At 39.9% G+C, this 20,372-nt stretch overlaps 1 protein-coding gene across 2 annotated transcripts; it reads left to right on the plus strand.

Moving 5' to 3' along the window:
• The first annotated feature begins 1,240 nt into the window (after positions 1-1,240).
• On the plus strand, positions 1,241-18,426 carry FAM204A (family with sequence similarity 204 member A). Of its 2 annotated transcripts, none has more exons than XM_054163498.1 (8): positions 1,241-1,281; positions 1,996-2,283; positions 3,248-3,338; positions 3,902-3,935; positions 4,407-4,506; positions 6,265-6,354; positions 17,431-17,537; positions 17,899-18,426. In XM_054163498.1, the coding sequence occupies exons 2-8, from the start codon at positions 2,032-2,034 to the stop codon at positions 17,948-17,950; spliced, it is 726 nt and encodes a 241-aa protein (XP_054019473.1). In that variant the 5' UTR covers positions 1,241-1,281; positions 1,996-2,031; the 3' UTR covers positions 17,951-18,426. The 2 variants fall into 2 exon arrangements, with proteins under 2 accessions (XP_054019473.1, XP_009907725.2); XM_009909423.2 differs by having other exon boundaries at positions 4,404-4,506; positions 17,899-18,424.
• Positions 18,427-20,372: the final 1,946 nt, after the last annotated feature.

Raw genomic sequence — 20,372 nt, forward strand, 5'->3', positions numbered from 1 at the left:
ACTCGAACATAGAATATTTCACCTCAACATGAGGAAAAACTTCCCTACAGTGAGGGTGACAGAGCCCTGGAACAGGCTGTCCAGGGAAGTTGTGGAGTCTCCTTCTCTGAAGACTTTTCAAACCCATCTGGATGCATTCCTGTGTGGACTACCCTGGGTGATCCTGCTTTTGGCAGCAGGGTTGGACTCAATGATCTCTGGGGGTCCCTTCCAACCTCTAATGTACTGTGATACTGCCAATCATGTTCAGGCTGCAACTAAGCACTTGCTTGTTTTGTTTGTCTCACCTCTGAAAGGACAAGGTCTAAAAGAAGCTTGCAAATAAGCAAGTCCTTTCCTGAATGCTCAGCACAGGCATCCTGTTGGTTGGATGTTAGGAAGAAGTTCTATACAGAGAGAGTGATTGCCCATTGGAATGGGCTGCCTGGGGAGGTGGTGGAGTCACCATCACTGGAGGTGTTCAGGAGAAGACTTGATGGGGTGCTTGGTGCCGTGGGTTAGTTGTTTAGGTGGTGTTGGATTGGTTGATGGGTTGGATGCGATGATCTTGAAGGTCTCTTCCAACCTGGTTTATTCTATGTATTCTATGTATTCTATGTTCCACTTCGGAGCACCTAGCACAGTGCTATTTGGCTTAGAATTCTTGAGTTTCTAAGAGCTTTTCCACATTCTTGGAGCAGTTCAAGGAAGATGCAAGCTCTGGTGTTGGAAAAGGATCCACAAAACAAGCTTGGAAGATCTGGGATTAGAGGTTTTGGAAGTTTTCTCTTTAGCACATTAATACAAGGCACTAGTGGGAACTTTAAAAGGACTTTTTCCCTCCTCGAAGAGCAAGGCTGCTGAGGCTGTTTCTGCCTCAGCAGAAACACTCAGGCATTGTGTAAATTTCACGGTTTACTTCTCGAACAGACACTCCTTTACGGCAACTCCTGTCAAACTTGCCAGTGGTTTTTCTTCCAGGGCATTGCTTAGTTATGACACCACCACCTGGCGCATATTGGGCCGTCACACCCTTCTGGAGCCCTGCTGGGTGCGAGGAATTTGCTCAGTATTCCCAGAGCAACCTCACTGCGAGGGAGGAGGCATCTAGGTTCCTGAGCCCCCATGGCAGCCGCCCCGTCCCTTCGCCCCGGCGCAGACAGCCCTCCCCGCAGCGCCCCGCCCGCTGGTCAGGGCGGCCAGAGGGGCCGGGCCCAGGGCAGCAAAGTGCCCGTTGATTGGCTGCGGGGCAGAGCCCAATCAGCGGGCGGGGTGTTCCGGCGGTGCCAAGATGGCGGACAGGTAAACACGGCCCGGGGGAAGTCCTGGCGTCAGGGTTGTGGCGAGGGAAGGTGGGGGTTGCGCGGGCTGTTCGGCAGTGCATCGGGCTTGTGGGGGGCTGAAGGGACCGTCTGCGTCCCCTCACCCTGGCTGAGGGTGGTGCTTCGCTTCACGCCGTTCCGTTGGGAGCGGGCTGCCCTCGCCTTCCGGGCCTGCCGCCGTCCCCGAGCAGGCTTCTCTCTCCGTCCTCCCTCCGTGGCCAGCGGGACTCGTTCGTGCCCGGCTTTGTCAGCCTGCCGGTGGAGAGAATGGGCGGTTGTGCTATGCTGGGAAGCGATGGTGTGGAAGGGTTGGACCCGCTGCGCAGCTGCCCGTGGAGAGGGACGGGAGACATTTGCTGCAATATCGCCCTTATGCTGAAAGCAGCTAGAAACAAATGGGACATGATAAAACTTTCACTGACAAGGAAGAAAAAAAGGACAAAAAAGGGTGTGTGTGTGGGTTGGGGGCTAATAACTTCAACCTGTGTACTTAAATCCGCTTATTTCTGTCAAAATAGTAAGTATTAGAAGCTTTATAATCTTGTCTAAAACATCTGGTGGTGGTTACTTTCCTCAGGAGAAATTAAGTGATTCTGATTGTGCATATTGTTATTTATTATATTTTTTTTTCTGTTGGCTATTTGTATTTTTGTCTGGAAATGGGTAAGTGCATGTAATTATGGTGTCTTTACAGTGACTTTAGGTAGCTTGGACTTGTTTAAACTGGAAGATGTGGAGTGGACTGTTACCTCCAGGACTGAATGAAAGTGATGTTGACTTAAGTTCTGATGATGGAGATGAACTGCATAGTTCCTTTTCAAAGGAAGATGCAAAAGAAGATACTATAACAGTTCAGCTTTCTGAATTCCAAGGGAATGGACCTGAAAGTAGTGCCAGCAGTGAGCCCGTTGTGTTATCAGTGGCGGATGCAGAAAATGAGTCTCAAACCTGCCCTTCTGGAGTTCCTTTAAACATATGGAATGTGGGTATCATTACAATTCTTTAAATGTCCAGATTGTAAATGCAACATAACTCCATTTTATTAACTAACTTGGTGTTGAATAGTCAATATACATAGATGAAATAAAATATGATCAAAATGAGACCTCAGATTGTTTCAAGCCAGGTGAAGAGGAATTTAGATAGGAAGTGAATGTAGCTTTTGGGTTTCCCCCCCCCACTGCAGTGGTGATTGAAAGTGCAGCAGGGAGATGTTTGGCTAACTATACAGTTGCTTAAAGAGTTGTGGTTTCAGTGGTGTGTGGGCTCTGAGCTTCTTTGTGACTGCTTTCTGCATTAGTAAGGATTTACACATGCACATCACCAGCAGTGCTTGATGTTATTTCTTTGTGAAGCAGACCTCTGTGCCTTTCTGCTTTCTATAGGGATTGGCTGCAGGTATTCAGACTCATAGCTGGATAATAATCTCATGATTTTCCTGTTGCATGGAAAGACTGGGGGGGGAAAAATAATACAGCAATGTCTGATTTAAGCTTTTGAGTCAAAATAAGAATTGGTAAAAGCTAGTTGCTCTCCTCTATCCATTGATCCTTGTATGTAGCCTGCTGTGCAAGGATGGTGCTGTCAGTGATACTGGGATTGCAAACTACCAGCTGGGTGATAGCAATAAGTGGAATAGCTCAGGAGTCAAAAACCGGCATAACTGCGTTCAGTGTCATCTCCCATGAGAAAACACTTGGGTTGGAATAGCTCTGGGATCTGGGGGAGGCAGAAAGTCAGAGATGTGATGAAAGATTAGAGCTAATTCCAGTTTGACAGCACTAGAGTTGGACGTTCTTAACGCACGACTTGTAACGTAGTAGCTATACCAATGTGCTGTGGATAAATAAGGTATGGGGAACAACATTTCTCAGCTCATGAAGTAATCATCTTTTAAATGGGAAAGAATTTTAAAAATACTGATTTGCCTTTTCTTCATCTTGTAGAAATTTGTGGAGCTTCAGAAGAAACACCGTGAAATGAAGGCCCAAGCAAATCAGGCAAACAGAAGCCGGAAGAGAAAGCGCCGCAGGAAAGGTGTTTTATAGAACTACAGGATTGATTTTTCTCCCAAATGGAATTAATATCAAACATGTTGGAAGTTGGAGTTGCTTGTTGGTGGGCTTTTTTGTTTTGGCCTTTGGTTGTTTTTTATATCTCTCTCTCTATATATATATTTAATCAAGGATTGAGTGGCTGAGTAGATCTATTCTAGCTGTTCCCTAGGATTTTATTTTTCCAGCCCTATACATTGCTTGTAGGACTAGGTTATAAACTGCTACTTAAAGTTCAAATCAAACATTTGTACTTTTTTAAAGGAGGTAGAACTTACCCAGCTAATGGCAATTTATAATGGCTAAGTGCTTTTCAGTTGTTCTGTGAAACATGCTTTTGTATATTCTGGTAGAAACTTCTTCACAGGGATTGTTGGAAGTTCTTTGTGTGGAAAGTCTTAGAGCTGAGTGGTTTAAATGCACATGTGAAAAATCTGTGTGTCAATCTTTCTAAGGAAATGGGACCAATTAGAGTTCTGTTAACTTCATTGGAAGCTGTAGAGTATTACTGTGTAATATTGGATTTTATTTTCTTTTTTCTCCTAGAAAAACAGAACAAGAATGATGAAGTGACTAAGAGGTATAACCAGGTCAATGTGATTATCAGTGGTCTGTTTTAGTATTGGATAGAACCTGTGAAAAGCTCAACCAGGTGCATAGCCAAGGCCTGACTTGGATCATCATGTAAAATAGCTGATGAAGCTGTTCAGTGTCTGGCAGGCAGGCTGAATTTGATTCTAGGGATTGCTTAATGGAATTTATTGATAATAAAAAAAATACAGAAATGTAGGTCCATTTTAAGTTGCATTAATTAATAATGTTATCCCTAAGTGTCTCTCTTAATTGCCTGCAAGCTTGCTTTCAAGACTGTGGCATTACACTTGCAGAGTAGAAGGAATAACTAATTTTCACTTCCATTAAAAACTGTGAATGGGTGAAAAGAGCATGTCTGCCAAATGGAAGAATTTCTTTCTGTTTGGAAAGAATATTACAAGTTGTAGAAAGGGATCTAGTTATATTAATGACTTGTTTTTGTTGTTGTTTTTAGTAGTCAACAGTTGGCAAATGAAGACAAATGGAAAGAACTTACACAATACTTTGGAATCAGTGATAGATTTGAATCCCCTGCGGCTAGCAAGGCTCCACAAAAGGTGACTGTTGATGCAAAAGCAATGTCAGCTTGTGTGTGGCAATAAAGGAATTCAGCCTGGACTAAGATAGGAGTGAAACTGAGACTGTTTGAAAGTGCCTAAATGATGGAGGCTCTCTGAGCAAGGACAATTTTCTGCACATTTTTAATGAATTCCATTGAGATCTCACACGAGTCACACTTGAATTGAAAGGCCGAGCTGTGCTTCCTTTGAGCCAATATCTGTCCTTGTGTTCTATCTGTATAGTTACAGAAGACACAAGACTTCATAGGCATTGTTTGACTTTGGTTTTTTTCCTTTTGTTTTCTGTGGTTTTTATTTTAGTTGCGTTCTAACTTTAAAATCTCAAATAAATGCTTCAGTTGAAACCAGTGCAATAGGAATTAGAGGGTCAAACTTAACCATACAGTTTTACTGGATTTATAACACACATTATTGTGTAACTAATCATATTTGAAGTAACTGCTGCAACATTATGGACAAGTTAAACTCATTATGAGTTTCTTGTAGCACTGTTTGTTCTGTTCTTTGTCTAGTAAAAGGCCTATATAAGTTCTGTGACATCAGCTCTTCAGTCAGCCTCCTTTGTGATAAATTTTCTGTTTTTCATTTGCCTGAAGTAAGTTGCTTCATGCAAGTCATGAGACATTGTTTGCTTCTGAGTTTTTTCCCTTTTGCTGTGTGCTTGGTTGTCACTGAACTGCTCAGGATAGATCAGGATTGAGGCCCAAAGTGTAAAATGCAGCTGCTCTCCATGTAAGTTCAGGGATTGTATCGGTTGTGGAACTTAAATCTCATTATTGTCAGAAAGGACATCCATCAGAGCTGGCTATCGCTGCAGCTTCTAATTGTGAGCTCCTTTCTTTCTTTTTTCCCCCAAATTCCAGTTGGAAAATTCAAGTGCAGTATTTGTAGATGACTCTGTCAAGAATTCTGTTTGCTTTTTTTTTTGCTTTTTGTCTTTGAAAGTAAATATTACTGCCAGCCTCCCTGGCTGTAAGTTGACTTTTGTCATAACACTGATTATTTGGGGGTTTGGGTTTTTTTGATGGAATTCTGAAGTCACTGCCTAATTCTGTGCCACCCTTCTGTATTCCTTCAGAAGTATTCCCAGCTGTTAATTTCCAGTAAATACTTCACATTTTGTTGTTACATTACTCCTAAACATTGCCATTGCAGAACTTTTTATAGTGTTGATCATAAAGGTTATTTTCTCATTTCCAGAGGTGAAGTTCTGAAGCTTTTTTTCATTGTTTTCCATAGGATTGCTAGAATTTTTAATTTATTAGCCCAGTGGAGTGGCTCAGTGCCAGAACTCAGGTTTTGGGTAAAGATAACATCTTGGAACTGTAACGATACAGTGGTAATTGCCATTCTTCATATTACCTGACACACATATTGCACATTTGGTTCAGAAAGCTCCAGGGATGGAAGAGATAAGCCAGATCTTCAGATGAAATTTTATTGTGACAGGCATAAACTAGTCCGTGTAATTTTTTTAACCTACAGTATTATCCTGCACATAAGGTGGAACTAATGCAATGATTTGTGCTCAGGCAGCCTTTCAGTGAATTCATAATTATACTGTCCATTACAATACATAGACAAAGTGATTTGTGTTACAGAGAAATTACAGGTTTATGCAGTGTCTTGAAATGAAGAATTTTAAGGAAGAAGTGTTTTTAGAAAGGAGCTGCTGACTCTTAAATGTTTGCTTTCTTCACTTGTCCTAAAAAATACATGCTTTTCTTTTTCTAGTCTGGCCTTGAACTTAGCATAGAGAAGTCTGTGGCTGAAGGTGACATTGATAAGGCTGAGGAGCTGAGTGATAGATTAGCCATTCGTGAGGTAAGTGGGCTGCTAAGAAAAGCTCTGAGGAAACATTTAGTTTTGTCCATCTTTACAAAAAACCAAAATCTAACTAAAATAGCATTGAAGATTGTTTGGGGCATCTTTCCTGTCTCCTAATCAGATCTCTGACAGTGATTGAAGGATTTTTCTGCTGATCTAGTAACGCTTGGACAGCTGTAGCTATGTGTAAGAATTGAAAATACAACCATACACAATCCCAAATAACCTGGTTTTAAAGCCCCCTTGCTGGCTCCATGAGTTGGAGGAGTCAATAACTAGCCATCTGTATGGAGCTTGTGATTTTTCTGCATGTCAGAAGCCAAGTAAACAGGATGTTCCTTTCCTGTCAGTTCCCTGTGCTTCAGTTTTCTTTGCATTCCCACCCCAGTAGGCTTGGGAGGCCTGAAGAAAGGTAGAGATTATCAAGTTTAGAGCAAGACATCCCTAAGTAAGGACAGATACACTCAAATTGTACATCAGGAGTTGATAGCTGGCAGAATTCTGAAGAAGAGTGGGAGCAGATGGATGTCAGACATTGCTTAGAATTAGGTTTATAGAATAAATGGATTTTTCTTTTCCTCCTCCTTAATTTTAGTATAGAAACGTGTTTGGGTGGGAAAAATAAACCATCTGAGTGTAACTCCTTTTTTTCAAGGTATTGTCATGTTACTCAATGTATCTTGAGTAATTTTATGAAGGCTATGCTGCTCTTGGGTACAAAAAGGGGACCCTTTGGTATGTGGTGCTGAGCAAGTACTGAAAGTGGAGATAACCTCTGGTAATGGGAAGTTCATATAAGTAGTAGTTGAATTGGTGCACCTGTGGTAGGTGGTAGCAGCTGAAGTATGTAACTGAAATCCATGAAGGCTGTTATGCCCAGTACCATTTATGCTTGGGGAGGAAATGCAAAGGAAGAAATGTAGAATAAAAAGCTAGTTGGAATAGTTTTTGAAGCCAGGTAATTAAAACTAATGAAGTACTACTTGAGGAGAGTGGAGAAGCTGCTGTTTTAAAGCAATCTGTTTTATATAATTTAAATGATAAATATTTCAGATTTATGTTACAAATTAATAATGTGCTTGGTCTTTCATTCTCCTCTTGCATATTCTGTCTTCAGTGTTAAGGGGAAATTTTCAGTCCACTTTATGTACTGGCAGAGTTCAAAGGTACTGAAAAAGCATGAAGAAAAATTCAGAATACTTCTCATTTTCATCCAAATATTTAAAACGTTTAAGTACAGGGTTTCAGGCAAAGCTTTAATGTGAAATGGCAGATTTACATCTGTTCAATGCAATCTATTACAATACTGTGGTGGCTTTGAAAACAGGTGGCTTCTGAAATGGGAAGTAAAGGTCGTAAGGTTCTGTAAATGAGGTTAGGTAAAACTAACTGCTCCTCAGTGTGTGTTCGTACACAATCATTAATCTCCTGCCTTGAGTCACTCAGGGCAGTTTTTAATGCCTATTATCTGCCTTTTCACCAATGATCACAAAACCTTCAATCTGCAGAGAGAGCAGTTTATTGACAGTGGTAGGAATGTGTCCTGATGTTCCCTTTAAGTCTGACTGTGATACTGTTACGTTACCTCTCATGTGTACACCGTGAAAAAACACTCGCTGTTCTCCTTCACAAATGTCATTATCCCATCTACTCCAAAGTGGTTAGAGTATCATAATCAATAAAACATAGAGAGGTTTGAGTGCAGATTGTTTGACTATAAAAACAAATTAATGTAAGAAGTTTGAAGGTTTTGTAATATTTATGATAAACTGTTATCTGATTTTGGTAGCCATGGGATTGTACAACATCCAGCATATCCCAGGTGCTACGGCAACGTGTTATTATTTGTGGAACATTAGCTCCAAATTGTTGACTTTCAAATATTAGCATGTTGTAATGCTGAAAACAAAATGCTTGAAACATTATTAGTATTCACAGCCTCCATTTGGTTTTGGTTAAGTGGCTTTATCTGAATAAATAGCATGTGGAAAAAAGGAAAACTCAACTGGCTCTGACTTGATCTCATGAGGAGCTCTGTCGAGGCAGAATCCATGTGATAAAATGTTGTAAAGATGTGCCCCATTTCCCGCTGCAAGATTCCTTTTTCTCCCTGAGAAGCTGTATTTTCTTTAAGTGGGTGTTTGAAAATACTTCCTGTCCTGAGGTTGTATTTCTAACTGACTTTTAGAAAAGGATTTGATAATGGAAGGGACTGACTTAAAAAAACCCCATTGGTTGTATGCGAGTGCAAGTATGAAATACTTCTTGTGGACTGTATGGTATTGATTCACTGCTTTAAACTGCAAAGAGAAGCAATGTGCCTTTTAAAACTCATTTTACATAATGCTTCTTAGAAGCAAGTTAAAATATGTGACTGTTTGTTTCCCTTTAACTTCCACATCCACCACAGCCCTGTGAGGGAGTCGTGTGCTGAGGCTGTACTGAAGCGCACCACTTTCAGAAGTCTGGAGAAATAAAGGGATGAATTATTGTTCTTTTATCTCTCAACTTCATCTTTTTATGTATAGCTTTCGTTTTTCTTGAGCCATGTTGGCAAGGTTGGGGGCAGGGAGTGTGTGAGACGCAGCTGCCTTCTGTTTGGGGTACAGCCCCCCTTGCAGCCCTGTGAAGAATGTTCAGTGGGTAGGTGTTCCTTTTGAAATCAGGTGTGTGGGGTTTTAATCGGCACCATTTTCTTTCGCGAGAAGCAGTGACTGGAACCTGCTGATAAAGCTTTTGCTTTGAGGCACAGATCCCAGAGTTCTTAAAGCCGTTTCCTGCCTTAATAAGTGAAACTAATTTTTGATGTATAACATTTATAAGCCTGTGAAACTGATAGGGCAGCTTCAGTATTTAGAAAAACGAAGCCAAAAATAAACAGATGATGAGGACGGCAGTAAAAGCATGTCAGAAAAGGCAAAGGAATGCCAAAATGTTCCTGACAATATGGTATCATCATGACACAGTAAGAAAAGGTTTTGAAAAATCAGATTCCTTTTAAAAAAAATCAGGGGTGATTTAGGCAATATGCATAATCTAGCAGCTGTGAGTGCATCACTGACATTTACATCCTAAAAGCCTAACTGATGTGGCTGCAAGGGTTTGGGTCTTCGGTTTCCCTGTGAGACTTGTTGTGGGTTCTTCAGGGAACATATTCTTGTACTTCTGTAAATGAGACTTTGGGCGATGTATTATTTGTTGCTTTCTTCTGTTCTGACAGGTATGCCCAAATGCTAATTTGATTTCAAACCCAAAACTTCCTAAGGTGGTAGCATTTGTGGTGTTGAGACTTTAGAACTTGGATTCCTTGTGCATGAGGCTCTGCATGTGTGGATTCATGGGTAGCTGTTGAGACTGGCTAGAGATGCATTATCCTTTTCATTGGAAGTTGTATTTCTGTGATGATGATATTCAGTCTTAATCTCTGCCAACCTTTACTATGGAGTGTTATCCCTTGTCTCCTGTTGTCAGCCTAGTTTGTGGACTAGAGAAGTGATAGCAGTTTGGGAGTTAGTCATCAGGGTAGCAGATCTCCAGATGTAGCATTTTTAGCCACCCCCTACGTGTTCTCTTGTGGGGTGATGTTGTCCTCTAAGAGTTCTAGTAATCCCAAAATTCTATTTTATTAGTGAAATGATTCCTGAAGGAGTACAGACATGTCTGCATTTTATTGTACAGAAAATTTAGGCCATCAGTATCTGGGCTGCTTTTGGCTGCTTCTAGAACCCAGTCTAGCTGGAGCATCTCAGTGCTTTGGTACAGTTACAGTATGTAAGGTCAATACTCCATTGATAAATCTGTGTTGAGCATCAACATAATGCAGGTGGGTTATACTGCTTAGTTTTAAGTCTCTGTGGGTTTAAAACACACTGTTAAACTAAATTATTTCTTTAATACCTACAACATAGTGCTATTGGTATAAAATAACTAGCAATTCACTGCAGTGTGCATGGTATAATATGCACAGTTAAGGTTTCTTATTGTAATCCAGTTGCTTTGTCACAAATATTCCAGTGCTTTTCAGCATTGGCAGAGTCCTTCAGGTTTCAAAGTTCCACATTTTGCATGTAGAATGCCTAAAGCAGTTGCTCAACCTCTGCATTTAATGATGACTTGTTTAACTTGAGAGATGCCAACAGAAGGGTTAACATAGGAGTTACCCCCCAAAATCTGAACCTTTTAGAATGAAACTAGGAGAATGAAGTGTATGTGGACACTTAGCTGGGCTGAGATACAGTGGTGGTCTTGGTGATGCTTTGGGTAGGGTAATTGAGATTTAATGGCAGCAGGGGTAGCTGGGAAAAGACACTTGGAATTGTGTCAGCTTTTGAAAAGCCCTGGAATAATATCTTGAAATGTACATTGTTTGCTTCTATTGTGTTTGTGGGGATCTGCATAGCTATTTCTGCAGAATAAATGCTGATAATTAGACCCGTGTGCATAGTTGGAGGTATTATGTGGTAATTTCATTTCCTTGTAAATCAGTTTCAATTTGGAGTGATCCTTGTGGAAGTTATTTTCCTAATTAAACAATTTTAAGCTTTCCCCTTCCCCCCCATCCCTTTAAATATATAAACCTGAAAGTATTTTCCAAGTCATTTTTTCCCTAAAAAAAAAAAAAAAAGAATATTTTCATAGTGCTTTTGTGCTCATATTATTGTGCAGTGTCTTCAAGAAGCAGAATGCAGATTTCTTATGGCTTTAGCATTATGAGAACTAATCTGGCTAAACCCCAAACTTTGCATTTGCTGGTGGTTTCCTTAACTGCCTGGTCGGTAGGTGCCACATTGTCTAAGAGAACTTTAGCCTGAGGACTGTAACCTGAACACTATAAAATAATCTTGACCATATTAGACTTACCTGTCAAAAGGAACCTCTGAAATATTTGGTGATTTAGTGTGCTAAATTACTGGAGTGGCTGTCAAGGCTCTAAATAGCTCAGGCTTCTTGACAGCATTGTTCCTAAGTGCTTAGCTTAGTGGCTTCTGGCATTTTGGTGAAAGATTTTTAAGAAGCTGCCATTTACAGGAAAACTGTGGTGGTGTAATCGAGCTTAAATGAAGGATCTGTATGGTAACAGACAAAACTAATTTGCTATTTACTGGACTGTCATTTTCATGTTACAGCAAGATCAATCCTGCTGTTGTCTTCAATATTTGCTGCATGAGTTTTGACCATTTTCCCATGATCAGATTAATATTGGTTCTCTATGAGTAACCCTTAGCCATGTGCTGTGGAGTGGGAGCTATACGAGCAAGGTTGTATATCACAGTCAGTGAGAACCTTTCTGGAAGCTGTTTTCCATTTGGAAACGTGGCTAGGATGTGGTTGATGATGGGTCACACATTACTGTTTCAGATGGACAGGTTGTAGCGCTGGATGCTCTTCTGTTGGTAAAAGAGTTTCATGATTCTGTGCAGCACTCACAATTCATCACAGTGCCTTCAGGTACCTGAAGAGATTGATGCAGTTTCATCCAGAGTGTAACCAAGCACCAATTAACTTGGAAGCTTTGCCTGTTGAAGGACCTGGAGGAAGTGGGGGTGGGGGGAAGTTTTTCTTTTTTTATCATCTCTGAAGGATTTTCTAACACTTTAGCAGAGGTGCTTCCAAATCTCTCTCTTCATTGAGGTTGTTTTCTTTTAACCTTTGGAACATGGCAGGGTTATCACCTAGAATTACATTCTTATGCTCTCTTAATTATGTATATCTTTTCCTTAACAAACCTTAAAAAAAGATTTCAGATGTTACAAGTCTAATTAAAGAGACAGACAAAGCACAGTTTATACTGTAGATTTTTTCTGCAGTTCAATTAATCAGCATGTTTTCTCTTTTAATTAAAACCATTTTAGTAAATTAAAGCCCACAGCAAAACACATATATAATTTGTTTGTAATTAGCTCTTAATTGGTGGTAGTTGAAGCTTAGCACCCTTGGTTTCTTTCTTCATGATTGCCATTTTATTAGCAGCCAGTCATTAATTAATCTTTTTTTCTAATTAGCTTATAAAACTGTTGATGGCACATTATTGTAAATGTGATTTTAAGTTCAAAGCTTGTTAATAAGCTTTCTTACTTAGAAGAACAGAGATAAAGAAATTGCTGAAAACAGTACTACAGTTCTTTTTTTAAAACTGCCTTTCTTACAAGGGGGCTGTGTAAAGCATCTAACAGCTTATAGTTGATTTTTTTAATGCTGTGTTTTCTCATGAATGGAAGAAGTTACTTGCATTTAAATGTCTAAATCTGGCAAAGAGCTTAATATTGGAACAATTTCCTGTCCTTGCTCCCTTCCCGTGCCATCCAAATAGAATTCGCTGTTGCAGTGCGGGGCATGAAAATACAACAAAGGTGTTACAAAGTATTGGACGGTGCAAGTTGAGCCCGCCCTTGAAAGGGGACAATTTTCACTGCAAAACCCCACTCAGCATTCTTGTTTGCTTTATATATTTTATATACCATCAGCAATGGATAACATTCCATAACATAAAAGGAGAAAATCGTTGCTGAAGGCGAGCCTGAAATAACTAGATTCATATTTGATGAGAAACTGTAGCACTGTGTTAAAAGGCTGTTTGGCTTCTCTGCTATGATCACAGGGTGTTTGGGGGACCTGTTTGAATATAGATGTTTTGTTAGGGCTTCTGTAAGGCTTAGCATTTATGTACATCACACCTAAATATTTCTGGAGGAGCTCTTGAACCAGTTGTCTCATCGCTTGTATCATTCAGCATTTACATTGCGCAGCCCTATCTTAATGAAAAGCCTTTGCCTTGTGATATTTGATGTTGAAAGGTTTGATTGATTATTTATTTTCTTTCCCCCCTCAAGGAAGTTTTCTGGAAGTTACAGTAGATTCTGCTGCAACTTCAGAAAAAAATGTTTACTCTTCTGCCTGAACTTTGCACGCTATTTTCAACTTCAGGCCGTTTCTTTGCTCGCTGGCGGGGGGGTGGGGGGTGGGAAAGGAAGTGTTTTATGATGCAGTGCGAGAAACACTAGAAAGGGATAGCTGACAAGGAAAAAATTAAAAATTGGATAAAAAGTAAATGAATAATGTCATATTACTAAAAAGATGAGAGGCTAATTTGTGCCGACTTTTTGCTAATTTTGTTCAAGCCTCAAAATGAGGAGCTGTCACCCGTTCTGTGTAGCACTGATGACAGTGCCAATGATCCATGAAATAAGCTGCCGCTGGCTTTGTTCTGATAAGAATGAACAAATCTGCACAATGTACGGCTCCCAGAATCTCATTTTCATACTTGCATGCAGGCTAAAAGAAATAAGCTGTTTGCAGGCTTGATTAATCAGACATTTGAGGGTTTTTTGTCTCTTTGATCTCTTTCGTCTCCTAGGTAACTTGCTTGACATTAATGTTGAGCTTGAGTAAAGACAATCAGGAATTGTAGACCAAACTGATATAAAAATTAAAGACCTTAACACTTTAAGTACTCCAGTAATGGTTCCGCTTTACTTCAGAAAACATCTGTTTTCCTTTAATTAAAGAACAAAAGGCAGTGGCACAAATACATATATATTTTTTTTCATGGAGACCTGTTATTCCATAAAAACTTCAAGTATGATAATTGGTGTTTTTAAAGAAATGCCTCCAAACTGTTCAAAAAAAAAACACCCAGGGAGGCTCGAGAAATCTGTGGCCAGGCAACAATTTCACTGGAGTAGAAAATGCATGGGGGTGGGGGGAAAGAAAGGACCAGGTAAGGAATTTCCATCTCTGCTGCATTAAACATCTAGAGCAAGATGTTTGCCACAATTATTGGCCAACTTCAAAATGGGAAGGTCTTTGCCCTGGAGAAATGAAGCTGGCTGCTTTTTTTTGTTGGTTCGGGGCGGGTTTTGATTTGAGTTTGTCTTTAAAAACATACATTGTGGTAGAAGGATGAACCGTTAGATCAGCTTTGCTGCCCAATATGATTTACACACTTTTAAACCTGTAAAATTGAAAGGAATTTAAAAGGGGGGGGGGGGGGGGGTGTGAAAAAAAAACCACCCACCCTAAATGTCGCAGTGCGTTTGCTTGAGGTTATGCAGACGCTTTTACAAATCTTCCAAGTGGCTGTAAAGATGAATGCCTCAAGGGTCTAGCCAGGGCCCTGCTTTTCCAACCAGCTAAAGCCCTTATCTTAAATCCAAGCAAAGTACCATTAATCTTTTTGAAAGACCTTTTATGGCTTTTAATATATCCCAAATTAGAACATTTTACACCCTTGGTTCCTGAAATATGGTGATAAAAAGCCTTTAGAGCTTAATTTTCCTTACTGCGTGCTCTGACCAATTTGCAGTTCTTTGTGATAATGTTTAGACACCTTAATTAAAATGCAGCAAAATATTGGATGTTCTATATGGAAAATGCTGATACTTTGACTACACAAGAAATTGTTGTATATATTTTTCTATTCATGCTTTCTTACTTCTTTTAAGGTTGTATTTTACTGAGTTATCTGATGACCTGATATGTTGGGGGTTTTCTGACTGTAAAACCCATTGACCAAGCTTTTATGAATTTCCTTTGGGGGAACAGAGGGAGTGAAGATTTATGTCTGGGTGTGGGTAGCAGCAGAAGACATTAAATCTGGCTGTTTGTTTGTATGCAGCGTATTTGTTTTCATGTCTTGAAAACTTGACTCTCTGTAGCCTGGAAATGATAACATTATTGCTGCAAAGTATTTCTCCTTTTACTTTTGCATACACTACAGAGGATATTATTATTCCTTTTTTGGTGGTTGGTTGGTTTTCCATATTTTTCAGGGAGGGAAGAAGTCATTCTGCCTTCCAAGAATTACAGTTCAATAGGTTTTCCTGCAGCACTTGTCTGCACCTCACTTGTGTATATATTTGTATGTGTTCAATAGACCACTACAATATATATTAAAGACATACTGTTATTGATCATGTAGTAAGAGTTAATTTTCAAGTATGTTAGAAGGCAAAACACAGTTCAAGAGTGGCATGGTTCTGCTGATTGAGTGGCTTCAGCTATCAGATTGCTGTCTTTTTTTTAAGCTAATAATTTAGTCTTGTTAACAAGTACACAGGTATTTTAATATTTTAGGTGTTTTCTTAAGTGTTTTCATACTGCAAGTATATTAAACTTGATAGCTGCCTTTAAATACTAAGTGACAGTGCAAATAAGAGAATGTTAAGCTCTGGGTTTTGATTTGAGATGTGGCAGTTCAGAAGTTGGCATTGGATTACTGATTATATGAAATGTTAGTGTTCGGGGGGGAAATGATGTGGCTAATGCTATGAAGGTATTGAAATGTCTGGTCACATCAGTTACTTTGAGTATCAAGATGATTCCATAGGCACATATTTATGACCTTAAGACATGCAAACAGTAGATGAAGAACTTGTTTAGTATTGCTTTACATGTTTTCCTTTTAAAAATGTTCTGTCTGTCTCTTGACTGTGTCTGGTACCAGTGTTCAGAGCCTCAAACAAAGCACAAACTGGTGTGCCGCCTGCCTGCATGCATGTAGACTCTCAAAGCCTTGTGCAGAAGGGCTGCTTGCTTGTTGAGCTCTGAAAGGACTGTGAGGTAGGGTAGCTTGTAGTGGTGCTGGCTTGTTTTATTTCTAACAACATTATCAGAGTATCAACCTACCTACAGGGTAGGTGTTTGATGGGAGAGCGGTTGAAGATGTGTTGGTGCATCAGCACCTGAAGGTGCATTCTTGAGTTCTCTTACCTTGTCTGGATAGAAAATAGAAATGGATAGATTCAGATTGGATGTTAGGAAGAAGTTCTTCCCCATGAGGGTGGTGAGACGCTGGCACAGGTTGCCCAGGGAGGTGGTGGAAGCCTCATTCCTGGAGGTTTTTCAGGCCAGGCTGGATGTGGCTCGGGGCAACCTGATGTAGTGTGAGGTGTCCCTGCCCATGGCAGGGGGTACTGATGATCCTTGAGGTTCCTTCCAACCCTAACAATTCTATGATGCCATGGATGAAATGCCTCCTCTGTAAATAAGAATTGCCTGTTCAGTTGCTGCAGAACATTGAAGCATATTGCCATTAATGACACAATTTATCCAAACTGCTGGAGTGTTCTTTCACTTCAGTCACTCATGCCTCTCTTGTTTGATATGCCCATGAAATCTGGGGGAAGTTTAGAAGACCCACTCAGAAACATGTTGGCTAATGTCAGTAGGTTTTGGAGTACATAGGGAGAAAACCTGCTTGTCCACATCAGTTTGTAGCAGTGTCGGTGAAATGCGTTGCTTTCTTTGTCCTAGAGAAAAGCGGTAACCAAATTCTTGTGTAGTTTAGTTCCAGATAACATCAAGTCATGACAGCAATCACAACTTGTAACTACAGTGGACAGTGCACATCATGGAAGATAATCTGGTCATAGTTCACAGCACCTTCTTCCACCTTTTTATGCTTTATGATTTATTTCCTTCCTTGACATTCACTAAAGTGAACTTAATTCTCACAGTGTAAGTTTATGAAAGCAAAGTGGTAATCACCTACAGCCTATTAATGACCTTATTTGAAAAGCATGCATATTACCATGCTAATAATCTACAAGCTAGAAATGTGAAGACTAAATGTCAGATGGACTCAAAGTAAATGAAGCAGTGTCCTTACTGGACAGACTAAGACATGACTACTGGTACTGCTGGAAAATGGGTGGTAGTAGCAGTTCTTCCTGTATGAAACACTCTTTTTGGGTGGTTTTCCATATTGGTCAGACCTGATACTATTGTGTTAGCACAGCTGAGGGCACAGACTGGTCTTACTCATGGAGGCTGCTTGTGTGAATGCATGTCTATATATTTAGCCTGTTTTTTAAATATCCCCCTCTTGCTTTTCTTGGAAACAAAGGATCTGGTGCAAAGGATTGCTTGCCCCTGCATCCCACTCCTTTTGTAGTTCTCTTAAGATATTCTCATGCTTCCAATCTAATAGCAGAGCATCAACCTAATATTTAAAAGGTATTTTAGGATCTGGAGACTTTTGAAAAACAATATCAGACCAAGTCATTTGTGAGGCTTACATTTCCTGTGAGCCATTTGCATCTATTCAGTTTCCCTTTGTTGCTTTTTATGTCTTAGCTCGGTGTGAAAATTGCTAAAGCTGCTGCTTGCCGCAACTTTGTGAAAGCCAAGCAAGAAGCGGAGGCTGCCCAAGAAGCTCGAAAGAAAAAGAAGCTTGCTTGGGGGTAAGTCATTTGAGTACAGAATTAAACATTTGTGGTTTCCTTGCCACTTAGTGTATACAATACAATCTCAGCTAAATGTTTTCTTAGTTGAAATAGGCTTGTACTAATCTTATTTGTTTAGTTGAACCTTGTTGGGTTTGGGGTTTTTTTTCTGTGGGGTTTCTTAGCGGTGTATCAGGCTTAAATACAGAAGCTTTGCCAGAATGAATGTATTGGTTATATGGAAAGGTTTGCCCTCATGTCTTCTATTACAGCATTAAAAATAAGTTGTTGGTTTCTTTGCTGTTAAGAATGGTATGGTTGAGTACCCAAAACACACAACACTCATAATTTCTAATGTGGTTTTTGTGCTGTATTTCAGATTTGAAGCCAAGAAGAGATGGGAAACAAAAAGCAACATGGGATACATGTAGTCCATCCTGTTTTCCTCAGGAGGCAAATACTTGGTTTTACTTTAAGCATCTTTCTTAAACCTGAACACAAAAACCCCTACACAAAACCCAGCACATCAAACTCCTTGTTTCTTAATACTGTTAGACTGCAGTGTCTGGTTCTGGCTCTCCTGTAATGTAGTGAAAAATACTCCCTGAACACCAATGCTATGTTAAACACGTCATTTTTCTCCAAAACCTGAAAATCTAAGCTAATACATAGCAGAATGTATTTGAAGTCTGGAAGAGAACTCTCTGAAGTTGGACTAAAATACTTGGACCAAATGTGTTCTGTGCTGCACTCAGTTATACTGCATGGGTGTAAGGAGAGGAATAAGTTTTCCGCTGAGATTAAACAGACTTCATGCAGTAAGTAAAATACTTCTATGGTTGGTTGAAATTTTGCTGGCAGTAAATAAAGAAAACCAAAACTACCCTACCTGTTTAAAAACATTATTATTTATGGGCTTAGTAAATAGGAAAAAAAAGTTGGCTGATGACGTCCATCCTCCCTCTTCTGGGAGGATCTGGTACTATTTGTCATGTCCTGGTGCCATGTTCTTCAGAAGATTTCAAGTTCCCATTTTCATTTCCTTCCCAGGACCTCAAGTTTTTAAATGCCTCTGTTTCTTTGAACAGGTAGGAAAACACATCTTGAAAACCATCTGAAATACTGTGTTGTGCAGTGAGCTGCGTGCAAGAAACAAATGCAGGTTTTACTCCAAGTCAGAGTTTTGCAGATAAGCATTCATATCCTAATTTATAAGGTTATAACCAGAACTGGTGATACTCTTCCTTCAGAATTGTTCTCAGGGAAAAAGACACATTCAGAACTAACAACTTTCCTCCCCGAAGCTCTTGCCAATATGTTTAGTTACCACAATGCCTGAATTGAATTGGTAATGTAAATGTCAGTTATTGTTAACCAAGATTAATATGTTTCAGGGCAAAGGTATGGTATTAGTGTAATGGTGATTTACTGTGTAAGTACTTGAGGCTAAAACAACTTGCCAACAAATAGCAATTTGAAGTTTTATGGCACCAATTTGAAGAGTTTAGGTTCCCAGTCCAGTGTGGAATAGTGCATTTTTGTTCATCGGCCCTGGGGGTGTTTGGTTCTTTGCTTTTTCTTTTGTGTTTTTTAGCAGAACATCATATTTCTTTCACAAAGATGAGAGCTTGCAGTATGGTAATCTGCAGTTAGCTGCAATTAGTTATGATGACAGAGTCAAATACAATTGCCAGGATTGTAAATCAGGGGCTAAACAGGTTTCTGCAGTATAACATCATAAATCTCGCACCAGGGCTTACGAACTACATGAACTTCAGGAACTGTGGTGTGGAAGGAAGCAGGTGATATCTCTTAGTAAAATGATTATAAAGGTAACCTACAAGGTTACTTGTGTAAACAAAGACGTTTCATAGAATGGTCCAGGCTGGAAGGGACCTCCAAAGATCATCCAGTCTGACCCCCCTGCAGTCAGTAGGCATATCCTCAACTAGATCAGGTTGCCCAGGGCCTTGCTGAGCCTCACCTTGAATGTCTCCAGGGAGGGGACCTCAACCACCTCCCTGGGCAACTTGAAGAAGTGTTCCACCACCCTGATAGTGAAGAACTTCTTCCTAACATCCAATCTCAATCTGCTCTTCTCTGGTTTGAAACCATTGCCCCTTGTCCTGTCACTGCAGGCCCTTGTAAACATGATTCTTCATCAAGATTTTCCGAGTTTCATGTGTTCCTATCCAAACCTTACAGGCCCTCTGTCCATAATTTGTTATGATTTTGGTTTTTTTAAAGCAGCTGGCAGATGGGTGTTAAGGTAGAGTTTTTGCTTGTTATTTACTGAAAAGCAAAATGATGTTGATATTTCTGTGCTGAAAACATCAGCAGTATTGCATCTAACATTTAAAAGTAGCAAGTATTAAACAGAGGCTGCATGTAGGAGTTGCTCTTAATACTGTTGTTTGGTATCAAAAAATGCTTTAAAAGAAATCCAAACCCTCAAAAAACAGCTGCTGTCCAAGAACCTGTGATATTTTATTTGTCATACCAGTGTATACCCAGTAATTTCTAATATTTTTCACTTAACCAATTAGTTTTAAATTAGGCCTTTAATACTGTAACTACTTTAGGAAGCATGCAGAATATTTACATTGGGTTACTTGGGTAGAACCAGGTTACTTGGGTTCCAGGGGAAGAACTTCCTTATATCTAATCTAAATCTTCCCTCTTCTAGGCTTGGATCCATTCCCCCTAATCCTCTCACTACCCAACATCCTAAAAATTCCCTCCCCACCTTTCTTGTAGCCCCCTTCAGATACTGGAAGGCCACAATTAGGTCTCCTCAGAGCCTTCTCTTCTCCAGATTGAATACCCCCAACTCTCTTGGTCTGACTTCATAGC

The sequence above is a fragment of the Dryobates pubescens genome, chromosome 8 (genome assembly GCF_014839835.1).
Source record: "Dryobates pubescens isolate bDryPub1 chromosome 8, bDryPub1.pri, whole genome shotgun sequence".
In the NCBI taxonomy this organism is placed as follows: Eukaryota; Metazoa; Chordata; class Aves; order Piciformes; family Picidae; genus Dryobates; species Dryobates pubescens.